This window comes from Callionymus lyra, chromosome 13 (genome assembly GCF_982586985.1).
Source record: "Callionymus lyra chromosome 13, fCalLyr1.hap1.1, whole genome shotgun sequence".
Lineage (NCBI taxonomy): Eukaryota > Metazoa > Chordata > Actinopteri > Syngnathiformes > Callionymidae > Callionymus > Callionymus lyra.
The window spans coordinates 24,036,311-24,059,965 of NC_141830.1; the positions used below are offsets into that span (position 1 = coordinate 24,036,311).

At 41.2% G+C, this 23,655-nt stretch overlaps 1 protein-coding gene across 2 annotated transcripts; it reads left to right on the forward strand.

The window, feature by feature from the left end:
• The first annotated feature begins 707 nt into the window (after nt 1-707).
• On the forward strand, nt 708-16,628 carry scara3 (scavenger receptor class A, member 3). Of its 2 annotated transcripts, none has more exons than XM_087806204.1 (12): nt 708-899; nt 10,158-10,193; nt 10,264-10,308; nt 11,224-11,343; nt 12,756-12,836; nt 13,556-13,674; nt 13,759-14,003; nt 14,156-14,375; nt 14,455-14,543; nt 14,608-14,800; nt 14,926-15,103; nt 15,181-16,628. In XM_087806204.1, the coding sequence occupies exons 1-12, from the start codon at nt 893-895 to the stop codon at nt 15,666-15,668; spliced, it is 1,821 nt and encodes a 606-aa protein (XP_087662330.1). In that variant the 5' UTR covers nt 708-892; the 3' UTR covers nt 15,669-16,628. The 2 variants fall into 2 exon arrangements, with proteins under 2 accessions (XP_087662330.1, XP_087662331.1); XM_087806205.1 differs by lacking the exon at nt 708-899 and adding an exon at nt 5,703-5,841.
• Nucleotides 16,629-23,655: the final 7,027 nt, after the last annotated feature.

Sequence of the window (23,655 nt, forward strand, 5' to 3'; positions counted from 1 at the left end):
CACAGAAAAAGATCTTCGTCAATGCATGTGTGAGTGTATTTGTTTGTGTTGGATGTACACATGTATTTTGTGCATGTTTGTGTTGCCAAATATAAAAATGTGAGTGTTTATGTAGTGTGTAAACATGTGAGCGCGTTTGTTTGTTTATGTGTCGAGTACATGTGAGTGTGTGTTTGCGTTAAATATACACTCGGTGAGTGTGTTGTGTGACTGTTTTGATGTCAACTTGTGCGTTCTGTAATAATTGAATGAACATGTTTCATTGTTAGTTTGACAACATGTATTCTGTGCAAAAAGCTTCTCAGTGGAGCAACAACAACACAACATCGCTGAGACTCGACACCAGCTCAACACCTTCATGATGGTTGTTCTGCGGAGAAGAAGCTGCTTCGTCAGCTGTTGTGGTCGAACCGACACTTGCCAGGACAAACCTGCTCACTGAAACCTCAACATGAGCGTACAGTACAAGTGTGTGTGTGTGTGTGTGTGCAGGTGTGTGTCCACATCTGACTTTTCCAAGGGCGCAGCCGACTCACACTCGAACCAGAGACATTTGTTAGTCATTAACTGTAGAACCTCCTCCTCCTGTCGCTGTGCTCCCCATCACTGCTCCCTCCCTCGCCTCCTTTCCACCCTCTCTCCCTCCCTCTCCTCAGGTCCTGAACGTCGGAGGAGCTCCAGCTTCCTCTCACTCTGAGCGGACAGAACCACAGCGAGCTGCAGGAGTTACACAACAGAACCTCAGGTGTGATGCTGCAGGTGAACACATGAGCTCGGCGAGAAGGTTTCTTTTGGAATTACTGACTTCAGAACTGGAGATGACTCTGATGTGAGACCGACCCACAACGACCATCGACCCCCGGACTCTTCAGCAGGAGACTCGACCGGCACCATGAAAGGTAAAGTTCCTCCGCCAGAGTGGAGAAACACCTGTGCGTCTCACTGCTTGAAGTTTTTGAAAATGCAGAAGTGTGTTGTCAGATTGATGCAGACGAACAGGAGTTCAGGGACATAAGAAACATGGACAGATGATTGACAGTTACTGACTGTTTTGACCTTTACATTTGTAGAGCCAACACTTAGGTTTTCATCAACCAGATACACTCAAAGCTGTGACCCCTAGATGGAGGCAGAGAGCCTCGAGAGGTGATCAGCCATCTTCACTATTATCTTAGTTTATTTGACCAGATCAAAGGAAAATCCCTAAAAAATTTATGACATCAGGGTCACTCACAACACTTACACACTTTCACAATCCTAGACACAATTACACAGAGACGCACTCCCACTAAAATACAATATACACAATAATAAAATCTTAACACACTAAAACACAGACATGATGATCACAACACACACTATGTGTATACACATCCCACCTATTAAACATAAACAAATTCAATAACACATTTTAACACACACTATTCAAAGAGACTAACACATGTGCATTGTGTGCATACAAACAAAATACACAAACCCTCAATAAGGAAAACACACACTAGAGACTAAGGTTATATACTGTACACACACCTTTAGAATCTCTTAAGACACAGAAACACACAAAATGCAACTTTGTGTATTAAACACACCAAAACATCTTTAATAACGATAACAAAGCGACGTATGCACTTGACAATGTCACCTTCCCTCACAACACATGCAGTACAATATCTGCACACATGGACTCACAACATATTACTTGCAGTGACACACAACACTTTACATCACAACTGCAGTTGAAGTTCTCCCTCCAAACTAGGGGTGAGGGTCCACACGGGGCACAACACCTCAGTCAAGACTCAAACCAGCGACTGGCCTCACCTGCAGCGTGTCGTCGCTGCTCGAGTTCAGCTCTGTTGTTCTTGGACCAGGACCTCGGTCAGTCAGCTTCAGAGCTCCTGACGTGTGTGTGTGAGTTTTATAAAAGCGAGCAGGAGTGGAGCCGTCTCACTCTCACAACATGGCATGAGAGCGCAAGTCTGCCGGCTTTGAAGAAGGACCCGACATGTTTTCCAGATTTACAAGAGTCTTGCACAAACGACAAGAACAAAGAGGAAGAATAACAGGCTGGAATGTGGCGACAAACTGAAGCAATCTTCCGTGAACATCTACGGGAGTGAAGAATTGAAACATCACAATGGTGTTTAAGAAGCGGAGCTCTCGCTCTGGAACACATGATCCCAGATGAATATCCAGTGTCTAAATGGACTCTGCTGGAGTCCAGATGTGGGTCCACGGGTCCACTTGTTCAAGTCTGATCTGAAGTAAAAATGCAGAAACAAGGTACGGTCACTGTCACATGTCCGTCAGAATATGGGGTTACGTCTTGGCCAAAACACAGAACCAGAACCAGAGCTGTTTTCGACTGTGTGGAAGTTGAGCAGAATATTCTCTTAGTGGTTGAGCAAAGTCATTTTGTTGTTGCCGACTCCACGTTTGGCCCGCCCCCCCGAACATGTTTTCTATTGATCTTTTATACAACTAACTAACATTACTTTAAGAAGGTCTGGTTTGAAAGATATCAACAATCAAAAACATTTCCTGACTTTTGGTTTGTAAAGTCAGGAAAAAAGTCAGAAACATACACACATTACACACATGCACACACACACTCACAAACAGTCACACAAATATAATTGACTTACTTACTTACTTACATACAAACACACGCATGCACATACATACACTCACGCACATGCATGAACACTTGATAAATCAAGTCAAGAGATCAGATATTATGTCATCTTCAGCCTGAAATATAAAAAATATATTTTGTAACTTAGCAGAATACTTATATATTTAATTTATTTTTTTATATTATTATATATTTTTTGTATTTATATTTGTATATTTCTTTTCATAGTACTAAAGGAAAATTAAACATATTTTCAGATAAGTGAGTATGAGGAAAGAAAATTTTGATGTATTATATAATTCCTGCTTATGGAACTTTCATAAGTAAGTAAAATCCAACAACTACGGCAGAAAATCATCCCATTTTTGTTCCAGTTAAAATATTGTTCAAAAGTTGAAAAGTTTCTCAATTTGAATTCATAAAAGACACTATCTGTAGTTTAAAAACATGGAGTGAGAATATTACGTCAAAATAGCACGTACATTTGTTTACAAAACAAGATCAAGACGCTTGTTGTGTCAGATTCTGACTTCAAAAGGTCTCTCTGTACTGAACACGATCTCTGATGTCTGACGTTGCCATTCAAATATCAGCAAGAGATTTTTATTTGGTCATGATTGTTCAACCAACCCGTTACTTCAAGACAAGAACAGCAAACATTGACTCAAGACCAGTTCTTGCCTCCTCTAAGATGTTCAGGGTCAGTAGAAATGTGTGGAGAAGCAGCAGACAGGATATAAATCTGACCACTGCAATCATGACAGTAATCCATCACCGCACAAATGAGGAATAACAGGAGAGGAGGTCTGTGAGTGTGGTTTCTTAAGAGTCCAGAATAAACCATTCATTCCTGGTCGAGCAAGAGAGAGAGGTGGGTGGTTGGGTGGGGGGGCTCCGTGAGGGAGGAGGGGGAGACAGGTGGACTCTTGGCCGAGCGCGAGGAAAGACTGAGATATTTCGTTGTGGCTTGTTTTAAAATGCCAGTCCAAGCATTTTTAATTTGGAGTGAAAACTTAATAGAGTCAGAGATTTTCCTCATTTACAGCAGATTTGTTTTAGTTTGATCGAATGTCGGCGCCGTAATCTCAGCAATGAAGGTAACCGGAGTCGGCACCGCTACAAGGTTGTTGGTTCCAGCTGGAGACAAACCTTGGCATGGATGTGTGTGGAGGGAGTAGGTTCTCCTTGAGTCTGTTCACAACCATTATGAAGCATTTCTGAGTCGTCTATGCGGGCGTTTCACCAGCAACCTCATATATTAACACCTTTTGCTCAAGAACATCGTGGTGAGAAAAGTACTACAATATTGTACTTAAGTAAAAGTACTATAATGAAATTCAACTAAGAACAAGATGTTTTAAAGCAGTACTATGTAACATATTTTTTAGTTATTTATATTGTCAGTCATGTCACACACTAAAATTAATAAACTTATCTGTGACCAAATAACTTCTTTAAGGGGAACGGGTCAGAGACGACGTTTGTATTTGTTGCTATAATGGTTAATTACTGATTAAGCTGAAACTGTATCTGGTCTTGAACAAGAGCAAGTCTCGACTGTGGCCCTAGGGTTGTTACAACATGGTTCTAACACCAGAGGGAGCCCTAGACAAATATGTTCAATCTTACACAGAGCCTCTTTCACACGTGCAGGTGAACAGACTCAAGGAGACACGAGACGCTCAATGTACAATACAATTTCATATTTGTGACCCTGGTCTGGAAAAGCGCTATATAAATAAATATTACTTACTTACTTACTTACTTACTTACTTATATAAGAAGTCTATAAACATAATTCATCAGAGTCCCCAAAAAACCCATAAAATATAACAAGTCACGACACAAAACAACAAGAAGTCCAGAATCTCACTAACCAAAAGCTAAACTGTCAGAAAAATCACTTGCAGGAAATATCAACAACTCATTCGTCAAGTTCATTTGGAGACAACATGAGGCGAAAATACAAAATAAAACCAAAGTGAAAGGGAAACATTTTAAATATATTAAAGTTGAACTAATGTGTAGATTTAAGTGTTTCTTAAATATATGTTGGACTCTATTGTATCATCAGTGTCTGTTGGTACAAAACTCTCTTTTAATAAAGATATTGACTTAAGAAAATTATCTTAAGTCCGGCCCACTGAAAACATTATTTCTGGAGATGAAATCACATTTACCACAACCACAACCACGCCCACTCTGGTGTGCTTGTTCAAACATGGAGGTTTTTCACTGTGCATCATCAATCACAAAAGTCTCCACCTCCAAGGGACTCGTTGTATAAACAAAGCGGGGCGTGATTACAGCTGGCTGGAGGAGGAGTGAAGCCATTATTACGTCTTAATGGACTCCGCTCTCGTAACCTCTCGTTTGCCAAGATTTCAGAGCAACTTTATAAAGTAATAAGTTGAAAACATGGTCATGATAAGGGACTTGCTTTGAGAGGAAGACTTCAACGTTTGTAACATGTGAGTCAGGAGAGTTGGAGTTTGATTAGTTTAAGTAGGTCTCCAGTATTTCTTCCACAAGAGTGGCTAAATATATCTCTTTTTACTCAGAAACCAAACATACTTTAAGTAACTAACTATAAACCTGATTTTACCGTCTGAGTTGAAGGAGTGATTGTGTTGCGTTTGTCAGTGAAGCATGTGAGGATATAAAACACGCTTCAGCTTGTAAACTCAGTGTTTCTGCAGCTTTGAGAAAACATGCAACACCAGCTCCGTCTCTAGAGGTCTCCAGTCCCGGAGGCACTAAAAAGGCCGTCTGGTAATGTCTTGACCAGAAGGTCGACCGACACATTCCGGGGTTTTACGGTGGAGTCGGAGGACCACACACACGGGAGCGAGAGGTTTGTTTATGAGTGGTGGTCAGAACCTCCAGGAGTCGGCGACATCCAGAAACTGTGACAGATGTGACGCGGTAGAGATCGGACGGGGTCGGTCCACGTCCTCACGGTGCTGGTGGAGACGGGCAACATCCTGAGAGCATTAGTGTGGCCCTCCTCCTCAGCAGCTTGTTATGTAACACACCTGCACGCTGGTTCCCACAAAGACAATAAACAGAAAACTAACGAACATGTTCAGAGTTCAGAGTGGGACATGTGCTGTTCTGTTGGAGGCTTTACAGCCACAGATCTCTGCACGTTTAACTGGCTGCCTTGAGAGTGTAGCAGCACTTCCCACGATATCACCTCGAATAAGGTAAGCAAGTAAGTAAGTAAGTAAGCAAGTAAGTAAGTAAGTAAGTAGGCAAGTACGTTTGCTTAAACTCTGGTTATTGCTCCTGATAATAAGGTTCCAGGGTTGAGTCAGCACTTGGGGGACTTAGGTCAGTCTGTCAAACTGAGCCTGAGAAACCTGGGTGTTGTATTTGACAAAGACATGTCTCTAGTTCAACATTGCAGAAAACTGACCTGAAACTGTTTCCTTCAACTGAGAAAAATCTATAAACTTAGGAAAATGGTGTCACAACATGGTCTGGAGCTTATTATCCATGCGTTTGTGTCTTCTCGTCTGGACTATTGCAACAGTTTGTTTTCATGTCTGAACAAGAAGGAGCTGTCTCGCCTGCAGTTGATACAGAACTCTGCAGTTCTGACCTGCTCTAGTAGAAGAACTCACATTTCTCCGATCCTTAAAACTCTTCACTGGCTGCCAGTTTCGTTCAGGATCAACTTTAAAATTCTGGTTCTTACTTTCAGATCTATTCATGGTAAAGCTCGTCCTTACATCACTGATCTGGTCCAGACTTACACCCCAGCTCGGGCTCTGAGGTCTGTGGATCAGAATCTACTTATGGTTCCTCGCACATGGTTCAGGACCAGAGGAGAAAAATCCTTCCAGGCTGTTGCTCCTAAGCTTTGGAACGATCTTCCTCTCTCTTTGCGCTTGACTCCATCAAATGGATTTCTCTCCTCTGGTCTGGAAGCGTGTTCAGGAACCATCAGTAGATTCTGATCCTCAGACCTCAGATCCCGGTGTAAGTCTGGATCAGATCACTGATGTAAGGTCTGACCATGAATAGCAGAAAACAAGTCCTGAAAGGAGAGAAAGAAGAGTTTTAAGGATCGGAGAAATGTGTGTTCTTCTACTAAAGCAGGTCAGAATTCTTGCTGCAGAGTTTTGTATTAACTGCAGGCGAGACAGCTCCTTCTTGTTTAGACACCAAAATAAACTGTTAACACAACAGTGGTTGTGACTTTCTTGTGACATTTTTAACTCACTTTTTCTATGATGTCAGATGTTAAAAAAAGTCAGTCAGGTTTACATAACGATGTGCCAAAGTCATCAACAAACCTTTTTATATTATGACCATTTTTTTTCCCTCAAAATTACACGGTTTAAAACTTGTGCAGACCCCACTTTAATTATTTTAAAAGTGAGCAAAATATTTTAGAATATATTTTCTTTGTTTAGGTGTATTTCACCTAAAATCTATTTTTCTTTAGAGATTTTAAGATTACAAAAAAAAAGAAGTGGAAATCATCTGATACTGTGTATCATTAGTTATCGGACTGCACAGAAAGAAAAATTGTTTTTATATAATGTTCTATCGCTTATTACCGTCTTAAATGAGTTAGTGACTCTTGACAGGTCATACTGCTTGTTTCAGTCAAGTTTACTCAGAACATAAATACATCTTACACAAAATCTTTTTGTCCACCTGATCTATCCGTAAGCCATCGTGAGGATCAATGTTGAGCATCACGTTTTCAATTTAACCTTGACTGCTGCGTCGCCACAATGGATGTTTCGACGCCGTAGGTGTGCCTCGACCAGACGGTTCTGCTGCTGTCAGCTCGCTCGGCTTTGTGGTTCTTGGACGGGTCAGCTTCCGCACTAACCACGCAGAAATGACTCTGTTTTCCACAGAAGGGTGAGGAACGTAACAGCACTGGGTGAGGCATGAGGGAGGGTTGGGGGAGGAGGAGGGTGAAATCCGAATCTGGCCACAAGAACTTTGACAAGAAGGTCCGCGGTTGATAATCAGGACGGGAGTGTCTCTGGTGGATAGACTTTCTCGCAACAAACAGATTTTTCACGTTAATAAAGATCATAAATATGTCATGTGTTATCAATTTTCAATATTTTAATTTGCTTCCCCGTGTTCTCTGAGCTCCAGACATATTTGACATGTGACCCTAGTGGCTTGTGTTCCACTTATTGCTCCCAGTTTCTTAATAAAACTTGCCTACTGGTTAATTCCAACAAACCTGTACCATTCAGGCATTATTCCCTGCTGTGTTATCATTCACTCATTATTTAATTTGTTTCATAAATGAAAATGGGTTGATACATCTTACCTCAGAATGTAAGAAACAATACTTGTAATTCTTAAATGCATTATATTCTTGGTAAAAAAATAACCGACTTCATGTTCATGACCCAAAGGTGACTTTCTCTGTTTGTTCACGCCACCAGACTTATGTAACAGCCTCTGGTGACTCACGCAGCCAGACCTGAGCTCAGCTGTTCCACACCGCCACACATAAACATCCACCTCACAACGCCCCTCGTGGCACGTCTGGACTGCAGATTGTTGTGACAGCACTAGTCTGCTACGTCCTCAGGAGGAGAGTCGAGAGGGGACTTGAACATGTCAGACTTATTTTGACGTGTTATCATAACGGTCAAACTAACTAGAGCGTCATTTAATGATGTGTTTGAGTTTCCACTCACGACAGCATTGATTACAAGGATCTGGATCTGGTCTATCCCAGTAGACTCGGGACCTCATTGGTTCATAACAAATCCTGCGATAAAGCCACGTCAAGTCTCTCCCTTGGAGAAGCAGTGGTTCTACCTTGAGTCTCTCCTTGAATACTCACCTCTTCATCCTCCTATATCCATCCACGTGTCACACCTTTTGGACCCACAGCGGACACTCACAGGTTTCCAAGCAGAACAATACAAGTCATTATTTTAGCGACTCCAGTTTCCCAAAGTCAGGGTCGCGGTTATTATAGCTGCTGTGGTCGGTCTGAAACATTCCTGGATGCAAACTGAAGCTAATGAATTGTCTAAAACTAGATCAATGAACCCTCAACAACTCACTCACACATTTTAAATACCATTCTCTTTTCATATCAGCCCCTCTCAGTGAACTCATCGCTGAAGCCAGCCACATGCTAATAGCTATTTGACCCGGTGCAGAGAAAATGCTCGGAACCACAATTTACATTTTCTTCTTGGTTATTTCTAAAAATTGTTGTTGTTTCTGAAAGAAACTATTTTCAAAAATGATTTTACTTCTGTAAATATAATCACCACCACTGTGTTAGTAATGTTTGGCTGTTCGATCAAAAACAATACTATGAGTAGAACATTATACAGGAGCTCTAAAGGTGTTAATGTCATTGTCAGCGTCATTCTAGTTCAGGGCCGGGCAATTAAATCTCCTCAAGGGCCACATTTTATACAGAGCTGTTATGAGGGGCCACCAAGCAAAAATTAAACCGGCGAAAACTATAAAATCAAGCAAAATAAGCGTTAATTAACTTTTAAAATTTGATATAAAGGCATCTATTCTATCAAATATTGATAAATATTTGTATTTAATTGACATTTTTATAAATAAAAATGTAGGACAAAGAGAGGACAAAGGTGCTAAAACAAAAACCCTTTAGTCATACTAAGAGACAAGAAATGAATAACAGAAAAAAATACATAATAAAATTGTTATTTTCGACACAATATCTGACCTCAAGGGCTGCATCTGGCCCCCGTGCTGCACAAAGCTAACACTGGGCTCAACCTAAGAACTAGACAACGGGAAGGTGGTTGGAGACAAATCATCATGTGTTCAACACAAACATCAACAAAGAACCAATACAGAGTCTAGTTATGAACTAGACCATCTCAAGATTATCAGGAATCGGCAATATGTTTACTTTCGTGGCGCCGCAGAAGCTAACCAAGGTGCAGACCATCCAGTCTGATCTTACCCGACTGACAGCGTCACACAATGTTTCGATCCTCTTATACTGGAGACTCGTACGGATGCCGGAAACACAACTTTCAGCGTCCAGATAGGATATAACGATACTCGTCATCCGATCACCAGACACATGATAATACAAGAGGTTAAAAAGCGAGTAGACTGGAATCTGTGGAGTTCTAGGAAGACGTTTCCCCCCATTTTACCATTTACCATTCCAGAACTGAAGGAGTCTGGAACGAAAGTAGCTTCTCGGATGAGAGGTGAAACGTCTTCCTAGAACTCTACACAGTCCAGTTGACTGGCTTTTGAACCTCTTGGATAACCAAGACCTGGTTGGATGAGAACCTTCATAGACACACACACACGATGTTATGTCACGATGTTACACCAGCGTCCTCCTCCTTGTAACCCCTTCGCTCTTGAGCAAGTCAACAAACCTTCTTCCCCAGTTCACCAGCCAAAACTGTCTTCTCCCAGTGCGCCTGCTTCTCCTCCAGGCAGAAGTTTAGCAGACCCTCGCGACAGTGTTGTGGACTGTTCATCAGTGAAAAGTCTTAACTTTGTGTTCTCCCAACAGAAAACTTCAGGGGTTATGAGAACCAGCTGTTCAAAGGTACTTCAACACAATCTGTGGAGTATGTCTCACGATATTGTGACTCAGCTTGATATTTCTTGTGTTCCAGAGGAGGACTTCAATGGCGAGGAGGAGGAGATGCCTTCCTTCAGAGGTCACAAGCCTTCTGTAGTTTCTTATTAATCCAAATATTTTCCTCACGATTGGCCAATACAATCCCACTTCCTCCTGTCAGCCTGGATCTTATCAGACCTGCTGACTCAGCACCAAACACCACGTGTGTAAACTGAAGCGATCGTGTTTACGAGCGATGTTCGGTTTATCTCATCATCCGGACAGGATTGTTTGTAATAGTTGGGGATGTTTGTTGGCTCGTGGCTCGTTAAATTCCAAAAGAAAGAAAACAAATGATGTACACAAGCAGTCAGTGAAAGAAGTTCCTAAGACACACACCAAAGGATTGAATCTGTCTCCAGGCTGTATCCTCACAACAACCCTAAACCAATAATAATGTGTCAGTGAAGATCAGGATTAACTTACCAAGCAACAACCACCGTGGTACTGTTTCAAAAACAACTTTTCAAATCAATATTGTGGAACTCTTTTGGCCTATTGTGAGCTTGATCTCTTTTTAGTGATTGATATTTTATGGTTATTGAAAACTTCAGTTTTCCTGCCAGTTGACAAGTCAATGTGCAGGGTTTTTTTTATCGGCTGTGGTGAGTCTTGAAACATTCCTGAATAGAAACAGAAGCTTACATTGTTAGACGCTCAATTCAATCTGAATTGCTATTCCAACCCTCTTACCAATTCAACCCGTCTCAGTGATTAATACAATCATGAACATAAAATAAAATGGTAAGATGCCAGGGAAAAAAATATATTTGTTCTACTCTGACCTTTTGAGGACTGTCGATACAGTCATAGGGCCATATGTGGCCCCCGGGCCAGGAGTGGTTTAGCTGTTTTTTGTTTGTTTTGTCACCATGAATGCGCCAGTCATATGTCTATTGTACATCTCTTTTTGTCATTCAGAAAGTGTTAAAATCTTATATTTTTGTCGCTTCAGCCCGAACACGCAGCGGCTGCATGCGGTGTCAGCAGAGTCAGTCCCTGCAAGTGGCCGTCAAAGTGCTCTTCGCATTCGTCGCATTCCTCGTCATCACCGTGGCCGTGCTGGCGTCGCTGGGTACGTTTCTTTTTTCAACACAATCAGGTCAAACAAGAAAACTGCTCTGGTGTGCAATGAAAACAATGTTGTCAAGATGACGGAAATCCTTCCTGACGTGATACGTCTAGATAAAACAGATGAAACATGTCTGTCTTTTTTGACAGTCAATCTTAATTCTTTATTAGCGTTGGGGGATCTAGAGTAGGAGACTTTTGCAATATAATTAGACACACAACATAAACTGATAGTTCACCCAACATTAAAACTTCAGAAATTTTCTACTCACCCTCATGTCGACTGAGAGTTGGGATTATTTTCAAAGTAATCTGTTCTTTTTAGAGTTATAGGCAAAAATGTTTGTTCATTTTAATGTAGCGAATGGAGCTTAGTTTTCATCTTCGTCCAAAAAGACACTTTAAAACATCCAAATACCTCCATGCTGCTCGTCTGTAACGTCCCTCTTGTATTAAAGCCTCAACATGAGGAATTGTTCTGAAAAAAATAAAAGATGAAAATTTTAAGCAGAAGTTTAAAGAATAACAAGAGATACAGCCAGGAAGTACTGAGCATACTGTCGACTGTCTTCACTGGAAGCGCTCGCTATATTTACCCTGAGTAGTTCCTGTCTGTATTGCTTGTTATTCTTTAAACTTCTGCTACAAACGATTGTAGAATATAGTCTTGTTTTAGTTTTTCAGGAACAATTCCTCATGTAGAGACTTCAATACAAGAGGGACGTTACAGACGAGCAGTATTGCTAGATTAAAATGAACAAACATTTATAACTCTAAAAAGAAACACATTATTAAATAATTCCAACACTTAGTCGACATGAGGGTGAGTAGAAAATTATTTACTTAGGGTGAACTATCACTTTAAATGAATGTGATCTTGAAAGTGGTGCAGAATTAAAATTGGCAGGAAAGTTCTGAATCAGGGAGGAGCAACCAGGACGACAGGGTATTTCTCTTTCAGTATAACTAGACATATCTAGACACTTTGGCATTCCCCCTACTAGAGGTTTGTTAAATCAGGAAGCCTCCTAAATAAGAGTAAAAGACGGAAGGACAATCTGAAAAAGCAAAATGAAACGATGATTCCATTAACCAGCAGACCATCTACAGAAGCCAAATGATTCTAATCCTAACTTGCTTTTTAAATATTCTCTTGAAACTGTTCTCACAGGTGTAGACTAAGGAGCTGTTGGTCGTCCACATAACATGCCAGAAAACATTAACCCTGATCCCTCGAGTGCACCCGCTGCATTCTTTCACGTACACCCACAACAACCCTAAAATATCTAATTAAATCACAATGGCTCCGTTGGTAGCGATGTATGGGGATCAGTACCTCGTTCGGAGGGATTTCTCACGTCCCTTGCTAATTAAACCAATGTGCAGAGTAACGATGAATTCTGTGTTTCGCTCCAGTGTTCCGAAGAGTTGACAGTCTGTCCGAGGAGGAGTCGGTCTACCACAAGAAGATCAGCCGACTGCAGCAGGGGATCGAAGGTAAAGACCGTGTGGTGGTTTAGCTGCTTTGTATTTGTAAGACGACCACAATCATGAGGGAAGACATCCCATCCAGACGTGTACATTATGTTCCAAAAAACCTGCTGCATCAAGTTGCTTTTCTGGAACGTCCCAGTGTTTGGCCAGCTGAAGTCCCCTCGTTAACATTTATAGACATTTAATGATTCTCAAACTCACAACTAGCGTGCCAACATCAACAGTTCAATTATCGTGAAGTCATTTCCTCAAGTCTTCCCTGACCTGTGACACTTACGAAAACAAGACATTTAAAAGATTACATCACAGACAGGATGTGGAATAGAGTTTTTTTCGGACTGGCAGGGAATCAAGTCGTACTCCCGCAGGTGATAACTAAAATATTAAGTGTATGTGAGAACTCAGCTTTACTGGTAGATTAGCGTGTTTTGTAAGTGGTTAAACATGTTTCAAAAGTTTTGGTTAAAAGTGTCGAGTTTGTGTTTTTGGTCAGCATTCAGACTTGTGTTCTTCAAGTTATTAATGTAATTCAACACAGAGACGGTTCAGTTTCCCTTCCCTCCATCTTAACTTCACACACAGGTCCCCGCCCCTAGAAGGAACGTTGCAACTTTGTGAACCTCTAAAACATTTACATGACACAAGATTTATTCACCTTGGATTCACAAATATATTTCTACAGAACCACTAAGAGTTCTGAATGGAACATTTTGTGTTCACAGGTCTGAGCTCTGCCCCCAACTGTTCCATCTGTCTGGATGTTACGCAGCACATCGAGGAGATCAGCAGGTTGAAGAAGGAGTTTGAAGACATTCAGAAAATGATACTGGGACAGGAGCAGGTAGGAAGGACCACGATGGGACGTTCTTGTAGTTTCTGTCAATGAAAACTGTAACTTTTAATTTTAAATTGAACACCCCACCAGGTTCTGGATCAGGCCACTCAGGCACAGAACACTTTAACGGCCAGTAATAACCGACTGACGCGAGACATGCAGAACAACATCCTGTCGGTCAAACTTCTCAACCAGTCTTTGGGACGATATCTCGATCAGGTGAAAGGCTGGAAGGACGTCATTGAGGAGACGGAGGAGAAAATGAAAAGTCTAACAGCAGATCAACGCAATGTCAAGGCTACTGCACAACAGGTCAACACCACAGTGGCCCTCAGGTGAGCTATTCAGGGTAAACCCCTTTGAGAAAGTGGCAGTGGTTGTAGCAAGCTCTAGCTGGTCTGGAACTCTCATTTCTTGGATGTGATGAATATGCTGTCTGCCAGTACTTTTTTTGTCACAAGGGTTTAACGATTACATCTGGTTTTAGTGCCTTATGGATCGACGCCTTACAAAGAAAAGCAGACGAGGAGACGCTTGTCCTTCGGAAACTGACGACAGACTGGCAAAACTACAGTCGCACACTGAATGCAATGAAGTCTAACACAAGCAGCAACACACAAACCATGCGTTTCCTTCAGAACAACATTGTGGCAGACCACCAGAGGATCACCATGTCCAGCGAGGTCTACTATGATCTCACCCAACAGGTTCGGTTGAGGATTAGCATTTGAAGGCAGATTGAAAACTTTTTTGGAGTCCAGTGGAGCTAAACAGTTTCTGTTTCAGGTCATGAACTTGCAAATGCAGCTGGACAACGTGACATCTTTCACGGATGAACACGAGGAGAACATGCATGACCTCCACTACCATTCTAGGTAAAACATGCTACTTCACATGTCAATCATCAGTGGCTCTCACTCGACCGGTCATCTTCTTTAGGTACTACGAGAACAGAACTGGTGAGCGTTTCTCTGCACTGGACGGACGACTCAACTCCATTGACATGGAGATAGACACAATATCCTCCAGCATCAACGCCACTGTCAGTCATGTCCAGAGCATGTACAAGTACATCAACATTGAGAGCTCTTCATGTCAGAGTCGCCTGGGCCGGCAAACTGAAGATTTGCAGGTAGAGGACCATTAATTATACAGAGGTCTTTCTGCCAGACCAGGCTATCAGATCGAAATAAATCTCAAGATGATTGTGTTAAGCTTTTCTCAATCAATCATGAGTGTTTCCTTCTTATCTGTCAGAACATAAACGGCACGGTTCTGGTTCTCAACCTCCTCCTAAGCCAACTGAGCCAGCAGACCATGTATTTGAACCTCCGCTTGGACATGGATGTCATAAACCTGACCATGGTAACTGAGGAGCTGAAGCTGGTTGACAAGTTCCATTCAAAACTTATAAAGAACTTCACAATCTTAAAAGGTAATTTGTAATTTAACAGTTGAACGGGGACCCACCCTATATATTGTTTTCTTTACCTGGACATCCTATTTCAACAGGTGCCCCTGGACCATCAGGACCAAAGGGCAACCGAGGAGAGGCTGGCTCAAAAGGACCGATAGGACCTAGTGGAAGTAAAGGGGAGAGAGGCCTAATTGGAAGCCGGGGAGGTCTTGGAGAGAAGGGTTCTCCCGGGCCCAAAGGTGATCAAGGTGAAGTGGGCCCAGTTGGCAATCGAGGGGCCGTAGGGTTGAAGGGATTAAAAGGCTCTCTCGGATTGCCAGGACCTCCTGGTGCGAGGGGTCAGAAAGGAGACATAGGCCCATCAGGAAAGGATGGCTTTCAAGGACCATCGGGTCCTCAGGGAATTCAGGGCCAGACAGGGCTACCAGGTATTGTTGGCCCAACAGGTCCAAAAGGGAAGCCAGGACCATCTGGGCCACCTGGGCCACCAGGAACACCAGGACCTCCTGGACAGCCTAACCGACAAGAACCAATAAACAAAAAACAGCAGAATGTTCCTGCCTCTGGTTCCAAGAGGCAGTAGAACAAGAACAACCAGGTCAAGCACCAGGTTGGAGCTGAGGGATTGACTAACGACTCTTAACGCCAAAATGGATCTTTTATTCTTTTGTACGTTCGTTGAGGAATCATCATATGAAGGCGACATTGCCTCTATGGGCAAAAGACAATTTAAGGACTTAATGGACCATTCGAATGTCAGAAGTTCGTTAGAGGGAACTTTATACCTCATTTATTCAAATTTTTCAATCAAACTTGATTGAAATCATTTCATTTGACGCAACGGACATTTGAAACTGTGCCATCCTTTCGTGGTTGTAGTATGAAATAGATGTATTCGCTTGTTCAGGATTTTTTTCTTTGTGTAGGAGGTTTGGATCTAAGTCAATATCCATTTATGTTAAATGCTTCTGACACATCGTTTCAGAGCAGGTACTCTGGATAACCCTCACTCAACAACCTGAGACAATAAACAACATTTCCACACCTTGTATGAAAATGAAGGCCTGGTGACTTTAGGTAGCAATTGGTCATCTCTAAAGCTGTTATAAGCAGTAGGATTACTCTCATTCAGTCACTCAAAAGACAGCCATTCCATACTATCACATTTGTGAAGCTCTACATGTGCTTTCTGTCTTCATTCCTCCTGCTATTGGTATTAACCAGGATTAACATACAGTCACATGTTATGTATGAATATTAGCCAACTCCGCTCTCAAGGCAACAATGTCAAGTACAAGTGTAGGTTTGTACTGTTTAAATGCTTGAAGCCTCTTGTGTCTCCTCTCTGTCACCATCACAAAATTCTCTATTTCTTTGAGAGAAGGCAGAGAAGCAGCCGTTATAATGGTTTGGGAGTTTAACCTTTTGAGTTCTCACAGACGGCAGATCTATATCACAGAAGAGAAACATTCTATTTTTGTAACTGTTGTCATGACGTGCGACTGGTTTGCATTGAACTCCATTAAAGTTTTTTTTGTGTGAGCATGTTGTCCTGTTCTCGTGAGGCCTGTTGTTGCTTTGTAAAGCGGAGGGAGTGGATTTTTATTCATTAACACAAAACACATGTCCTTCCTCCGCTCCAGCTCTGAGGTCTGTCCAAGGAACTCAAGCTGATTCCCTGCTGTTCTCAAATTTGGTAAATCCAATGAAACGTGGACTGAACCTTAAATAGAGCTGTATTTCATTAAGGCCAGCAAATCAGTCTGGTGTGGTAAAGATCGACTGGAGAGTCGATTGTCTTGTTGTGCGACCATGACCATGTTGTGATTTCCAAGGGAAATCTAGGTTTGGAGCTTTGTCACAGAGATTCTTCTGCTACTGACTGGAAACTGGATGGAAAAAAAAGAGCCACTACTTTGTTTTATGGCAAAAATCGCCAAACTCCAAAGGACTGTAGACGCTGGTGGTCTAGTCAAGTCATCGGTTTGTGACTCTTTGCATCCTCAGAACCCACCTTTTACCTGTGGTCACATGATTTGTAGTGAACAGAAAGAACGTCCACATACAGTATACAAGAGTTTTTTATAAGCTCAGTAACAAAGTAGAGACTCAGAGTAGAATCACTGCTCCCCCACATCAAGAGAGAACTATTGACTTCTCTGGCATTTCGTGAGTTTTGCGACAAGTGAAAAAGTCCAACCAATATTGTCTCAAACCTCGTAATAAGTATAGTAGTTTAGCAAGAGAGACGTCGACCTCACATTCTTTACAACTCTACTTATTCTATTAATCTGTCGAACCAGTTGTTACATGTCCATGAGGTGATTTTCCAGACATTTCCATACTGAACCATGAAGTAAAAGCGCAGCAGAAACACCTTCTTTTCCAAAATGACATCATCGTTTTCCTTTGAATGTATTTCTGTTCCACACGTTTGTTATCATTCTCGACTAATTGTGAAATGGTCTTAAGTCTCTTCCATCACAAATCAGATCACTTACATAAATTTCAGTCAGTGCTTCGTCACTCACATGGTGACAGTGTGTCATTAACTAAGTGAGTCTTCACCAAGTTTACGGCGTATATTTTTCTTGTATCTTCCAAAAAATGTTGACCCAACTTTCATTTCGAAGCATATTTGAAACTGTGTTCTTGGGGTGGGTCAAAAATCGCCCACTTCTGCATTTATACTTAATATTTTGGAGTGACATAAATTGATTCAAGACTGTCCTACCCTGTCGAAATTTAAATACTGCACAAGTAAGTGCACTGTCTTACAGTGTAGTGTAAAGCAATGCACTTAGAGAAGTGCGCGATTTGAGACTCAGCATTGGTCTTTCGATTAGTGAGGCACTGTTATGGGGCGAGGCATTCTTTGGGGCGAGTTCTGCTTTGGTTTGTCAGAATCACTGGGAAGTCCAAACAGCTCCAGCCAGCCGAGAGTTCAGAAGAGGAACGTTCTTGTGTGTGTCGTGAGAACTCCTGCCCGTCTTGCTCAGATTCAGGTCACATCATTTGTGTAGCGAGTGGGTGTGACAATGTCGACGTCCTGTTGAATAACGTTTCTGAGAGTGGAGCTCCAACGAAAGCTGGTTTCACTAATACACCCTCATTTTTGTGGCTTGAAAGAATGGACATTTGGGTTGACTACAAGATTCTAAAGCCAAGGCGAGTAATCACTTCACTTTTGATCCAGAATGCCGGGTGATATGCCTGGAGCCTAAACTAAACTACATTATTTTCAGCCGCTCTGGAAGTGTGTGTGTGTGTGTTTGTACGTGGGGGTGGGTCCCCTGCAGACGACTGCTCCCACATGCAGCAGCATAAATCACAGAGATGGTTGGAGGGTTAAACCAAGAGTCGAATTTCATTTAGTTTGGACTGACAGAGACAAAAGAGGGTCTAAAGTTTGATTTTGGAGGGTGTAATATTTATTTTCTCAAGTTGGTTCACTCTCAGGCCACAAACATGTCAGTGGTTACCATGGTGACGCAAGGACTCTCACACTTACTAATCCTGCTGACATAGATCCTGGCCAAGGTTTATTATGACAAATTCCATTAGAAAGGCAGGAAAAAGAGAGAAGAGAAGGCCAACAGATATATACGCTTGTCTCCAGGAACATCACAGGGAACATTGTCTTCTAATCAAGGTCTGCAGAATTGACCCATCATGAGGGACTTTAGGGGATTTTCATCATCAAGGATATAATGAACTATCTGATGTCCTTGAAGACTAGAGGGTGTGTTTTAGACTAGATACTTTTGTCTCAATTGTCTACCAACAGTCCTAACAGACAATTTTCTCTTAGCGTTTGCGTTGCATTGTACTTTGCGTTGCACCAAGTTTATGTTGCACCGATTCTGTAAGGCACCAAGTTTGCTTTGCACCGAGTTTGCTTTGAACTGAGTTTTTGTTGCACAGAGTTTGTGAGGCACGAAGTTTGCTTTGCACAGCGTTTGTGAGACACCGAGTTTGTGTTGCATCGAGTTTGTGTTGCATCGAGTTTGTGTTGCATTGAGTTTGCGTTGCACCGAGTTTGCGTTGCACCAAGTTTGTGTTGCATCGAGTTTGCGTTGCACCGAGTTTGTGTGGCACCAAGTTTGTGTTGCATCGAGTTTGTGTTGCATCGAGTTTGTGTTGCATCGAGTTTGCGTTGCACCAAGTTTGTGTTCCATCGAGTTTGCGTTGCACTGAGTTTGTGAGGCACAGAGTTTGCGTTGCAAAGAGTTTGGGTTGCATCGAGATTGTGTTGCATCGAGTTTGTTTTGCATCGAGTTTGCGTTGCTCCAAGTTTGTGTTGCATCGAGTTTGCGTTGCACCGAGTTTGTGTTGTATCAAGTTTACCTGCACCTGGTTGGAAACTAGATTTAAGGAAATGAAGCTGTCAAAACTATCCCTTGTGGGTCAAAGTGAACAACCTTCCTGGCGTCCAGAAATACATATGCAGTGAGACAACACAAGAGATACCACAAGCACATTTGTCTTTGGGCCTCCGGGTCACGGTGACCCTGAGATAACACAAGGGTTGAGTTGAATTAAGAAATTGAGCAGGAGAACGGGATGTCATCTGCATACAATGGTTACCTACATCTCTGAACTTGCATCTAATTCGAAGGTGCATCAAAAAACGTTAAATCCTGGAGTGCTCCACAAATTGATATGTGGGGTCAGATAAAAATATGAAGTTCAAAAACAGGGTCAGTACTCCAAACAAAAGTTCATGGTCAGATCAATTTAGATTTGGTGAGAAATAACAGAATCTTGAACTCCTCTAATTTAATTTCCTTCCTGTGGCCGGTAAAATCACCGATGGTTAAGATCCAGTACAGAAAGTTTTCCAACACAACAGCACTGATGAAGTGAGAAGACATGAAAACAGAACATGGCATGTTTCAACAACACTTCACCGAGCCAGCGCACACAGATGTTCCTCCCGGAGCCGCTAAGATCTCCAGGTGGAATAGCCTTAACCTGTCAACGACTGTCCGGGAGGTTTGGACATCATGACCAAATGTATTTTGTCGCACACTCATGTTCAGGATGTGACGCTTCTCTCGCTGTATTCCAAGTCAACTCTTGAGTGGCTGAAGCGTCTCCTGGAGGAATGATGTCACGCCTCCATCCAATAATCACATTTCAACTGTGGTCACTGGTCGACCTGAGTTTCTGTCAACATCATTTGTACTGGAAACTGAACTAAATCGAATTTGGGATTTGATTTTTAACAGAAGCGGTGCTGACACAGTGGCCGAGTCAACCACAGAACACATTTGTCATGTCTGGTAATCAAAACCCAAGTTGAAAACCTAAATAGCAAAATGTTAATAATAAAATAACACAATGTACTTTTCCAGTAGTTCAACTTAATCTTCAGTCAGTTGTTATAGACTGTTCTGTCTCTATAATGTTGGGGCTTTTTTTAAATACATGTTGACTACCTTTATTTTGGACACATTTTATCAAAATTGACATGGAAACAAAGATGAGTTGTGTTCAGTCTGGTTAGTGTCAGAACCAGTACCATTATTCCGAGTATCAAGTACCAATACTACAATCTTTATTTATCTTCCACAAACTCTCCAAAGATGCTCAAGGATATTCTCCTGCGTGACAAAAACAAGTAAACACAATCAGTGGTTCCAATTTCCACTCATTGCCAGGCTGGCTGGAAAGATGACGTGACCGTCGACGCCAACGACACGTGAAAAAAACCCATTTGTGTATTTTGACGACTCGCCCAACGCACCTGAAGTAAACAATGACGAACACTAAGACTTCATGTGACTAACATGGCAGCAGAGGAGGCCAACACTCTGATGGAGATCAGCTTCTTCTCTTTTCTAGTTTATAAGTGGATATTTACATTCAAACTGGACGTTTGTGAGATAATGATAAATCGAGGAGTTGTCATGAAACCATGCAGCGACCTCTCCTACTTCTTTGTTTTCCAGAGTTAACCGCCAGTTAGCCTGGAGCCGCTGCGGTCGCTGCAGTTAAGCAATAACAGGCTGGTGGTTTTGTTGTGGGTTGGTGGGTTTCTCAGAGAATGTTGCCGAGTTAATGTTGAGCAGTTATGCAGCTTCCACATGGCCGACATATGCGTTATCGGGGAGAGGCGGCCATTTGTTTCCACTTAAATAAGGATCACATTTGATGCGGATGGTTGACGTTCATTCATTACTAGCTGTTGATGTTTTTTCTCTCACTCCGAGTAGATTTGTCAAATCCACTCACTCCCAGCCAGAGTGTGTGTGTTTGCTTCGACACCAAAGTCAGGATCCACCCAAATACACTTCACTTCAAACTTATTGACTATAGACTAAACTAACTAGCATTATGTCCTCTCTCTGTTTCATTACGATCATATGTCCTCTTTCTTTCATTAACTAGTATTAACCCCTCTCTTTTTTAATGAAACTGCATTACCTCTCTTCTCTGTTTCATTAATCAGAATCAGAAAACCTCCCATCTCTGCTTTATGAACTTGTATTACCTCCCATTTTTCCCGTTATTATCTTGTTTTATACATCTATGTTATTCTCTATTATTACCTCCATTTCTATGTTATTAACTAGTATCGCATCCACTTTCTCTGTTACTAGTGTTGTACTGTGTTGTAGTATCATCTGTATTATTAACAATAATTTGCTTCACTTTTATGTTTTTAATTAGTATTACCTCCCCTGTGTGTCATTAACTAGTGTTGTATCTATATCACTATTTACTATTATTACCCCTATCTCTATGTTATTTACTAGTATTACCTCCCTGTGTGTTATTAACTAGTGTTTGATTGATATCCTTATTAACCATTGTTACCCGATCTATATGTTATTAACTAGTATTACTTTATCTATGTTATTAACTAGTACTACCTCACCTGTATATTATTAACTAGGGTTTTATCTATATGTGTTATTAACTATTATTACATTTCTCTATGTTATTAACTAGTTTATCTATATAATTATTATCTATTATTACCCCTGTCTCTGTTATTACTAGTGTTACCTCTCCTGTGTGTTATTAACTAGTGTTTTATCTATATCATTATTAACTATTATTACCCAATCTCTATGTTTTTAATTAGTATTACTTTCTCTATGTCATTAACTAGCATTACTTCACCTGTGTGTATTATTAAATAGTATTTTATCTATGTGTTATTAACTAGTATTATCTCACCTGTGTTTTATTAACTAGTGTTGTATCTATGTGTTATTAACTATTATTACCTTTCTCTATGTATTTAACTAGTATTATCTCACCTGTGTGTTATTAACTAGTGTTGTATCTGTATATGTTAACAAGTATTACGTTTCTCTATGTTTTTAACTAGTATTACCTCACCTGTGTATTATTAACTAGTGTTTTATTTACATTTGTTATTAACTATTATTACCTTTCTCTATGTTATTAAGTATTATTACCTTACCTGTGTATTACAAACTAGTGTTGTATCTATATGTGTTATTTACTATTATTACCTTTCTCTATGTTATTAACTATTATTACCTCACCTGTTTATTATTAACTACTGTTTTATTTATATGCGTTATGAACTATTATTTGAATATGATACAACAAGTTTTATTTCACTGAATTAAATCTTTAGCAAACTATTGCAAACTCAAAAGTTCAAAGCAGCAAAACAACTGACTGCAGAACAAAACAAAACAAACTTCAAAAACACAAGAAAATAAAAAAGAAAGACGGTAAAGAATAAAGACTTTAAAGAAGAAAGACAGTAAAAAAGAGAGAACAACAAACCACCAGAGTTGACAAAAGAAAAACTGTAACAGTGTTGAACTTGTCACATAAAAGCAGCAGAGAAACCAACAGTGACCACCTCGACTGTAGCAGTCGACTGTCGAAACCAGATTCTTTGTTCGAGCACATTCTTAAAATGTATCTTTAAACCAGACGACTGCGTACATGTGTCGTCCTGCTGCTTCGTCTGGCCCGAGCTCTTGATTCCCGTAAAAAAGACCATGTGGACATTTTTACGACACACGTCCTAGAAATAACTTTAGAATGAAAGTGTTGATAACTGAACCCCTGACAAATGAGAGAGGGCGGGTCGTTACTGGAAGATTTTAGAGTAGGTCGTCGGGTCGCTGACAGGTTCACACCGAGGCAGGGTCAGCCAAGATCCAGAACACGCCGGCCAACTTGGAAACGTGGTTTCGACACTGGAGTTCTGATGAGGTCCAGAAGAGCACTGTGGTTTAGTGAGCCGCGTCAAAAGAATCATTTCCTGTCACATCTGCAGGAAAATTAATCATTGTGAGTTCAAGAAAATAACTTTTGGACACAGTTTAGTTGCACAACAGTGTTTATCAAGCGTGTGTTCACTGAACAAAAGACCCTGAAAAAAAATCAAAGATGCAGTTGAAGGATTCATTTAAACGTATAGGAGTTAACATCCTCCACCTTCATTCCAGCTCCTGGTGCTGTGTAGGTGCTGAGTGCTGTAGAACACTCACCACTTAGATTCCTCATGAGATGGATCTAGTATGAGGGCACCATCATTGATCCTTGCGGGCCACATCGTTGATCCTTGCGGG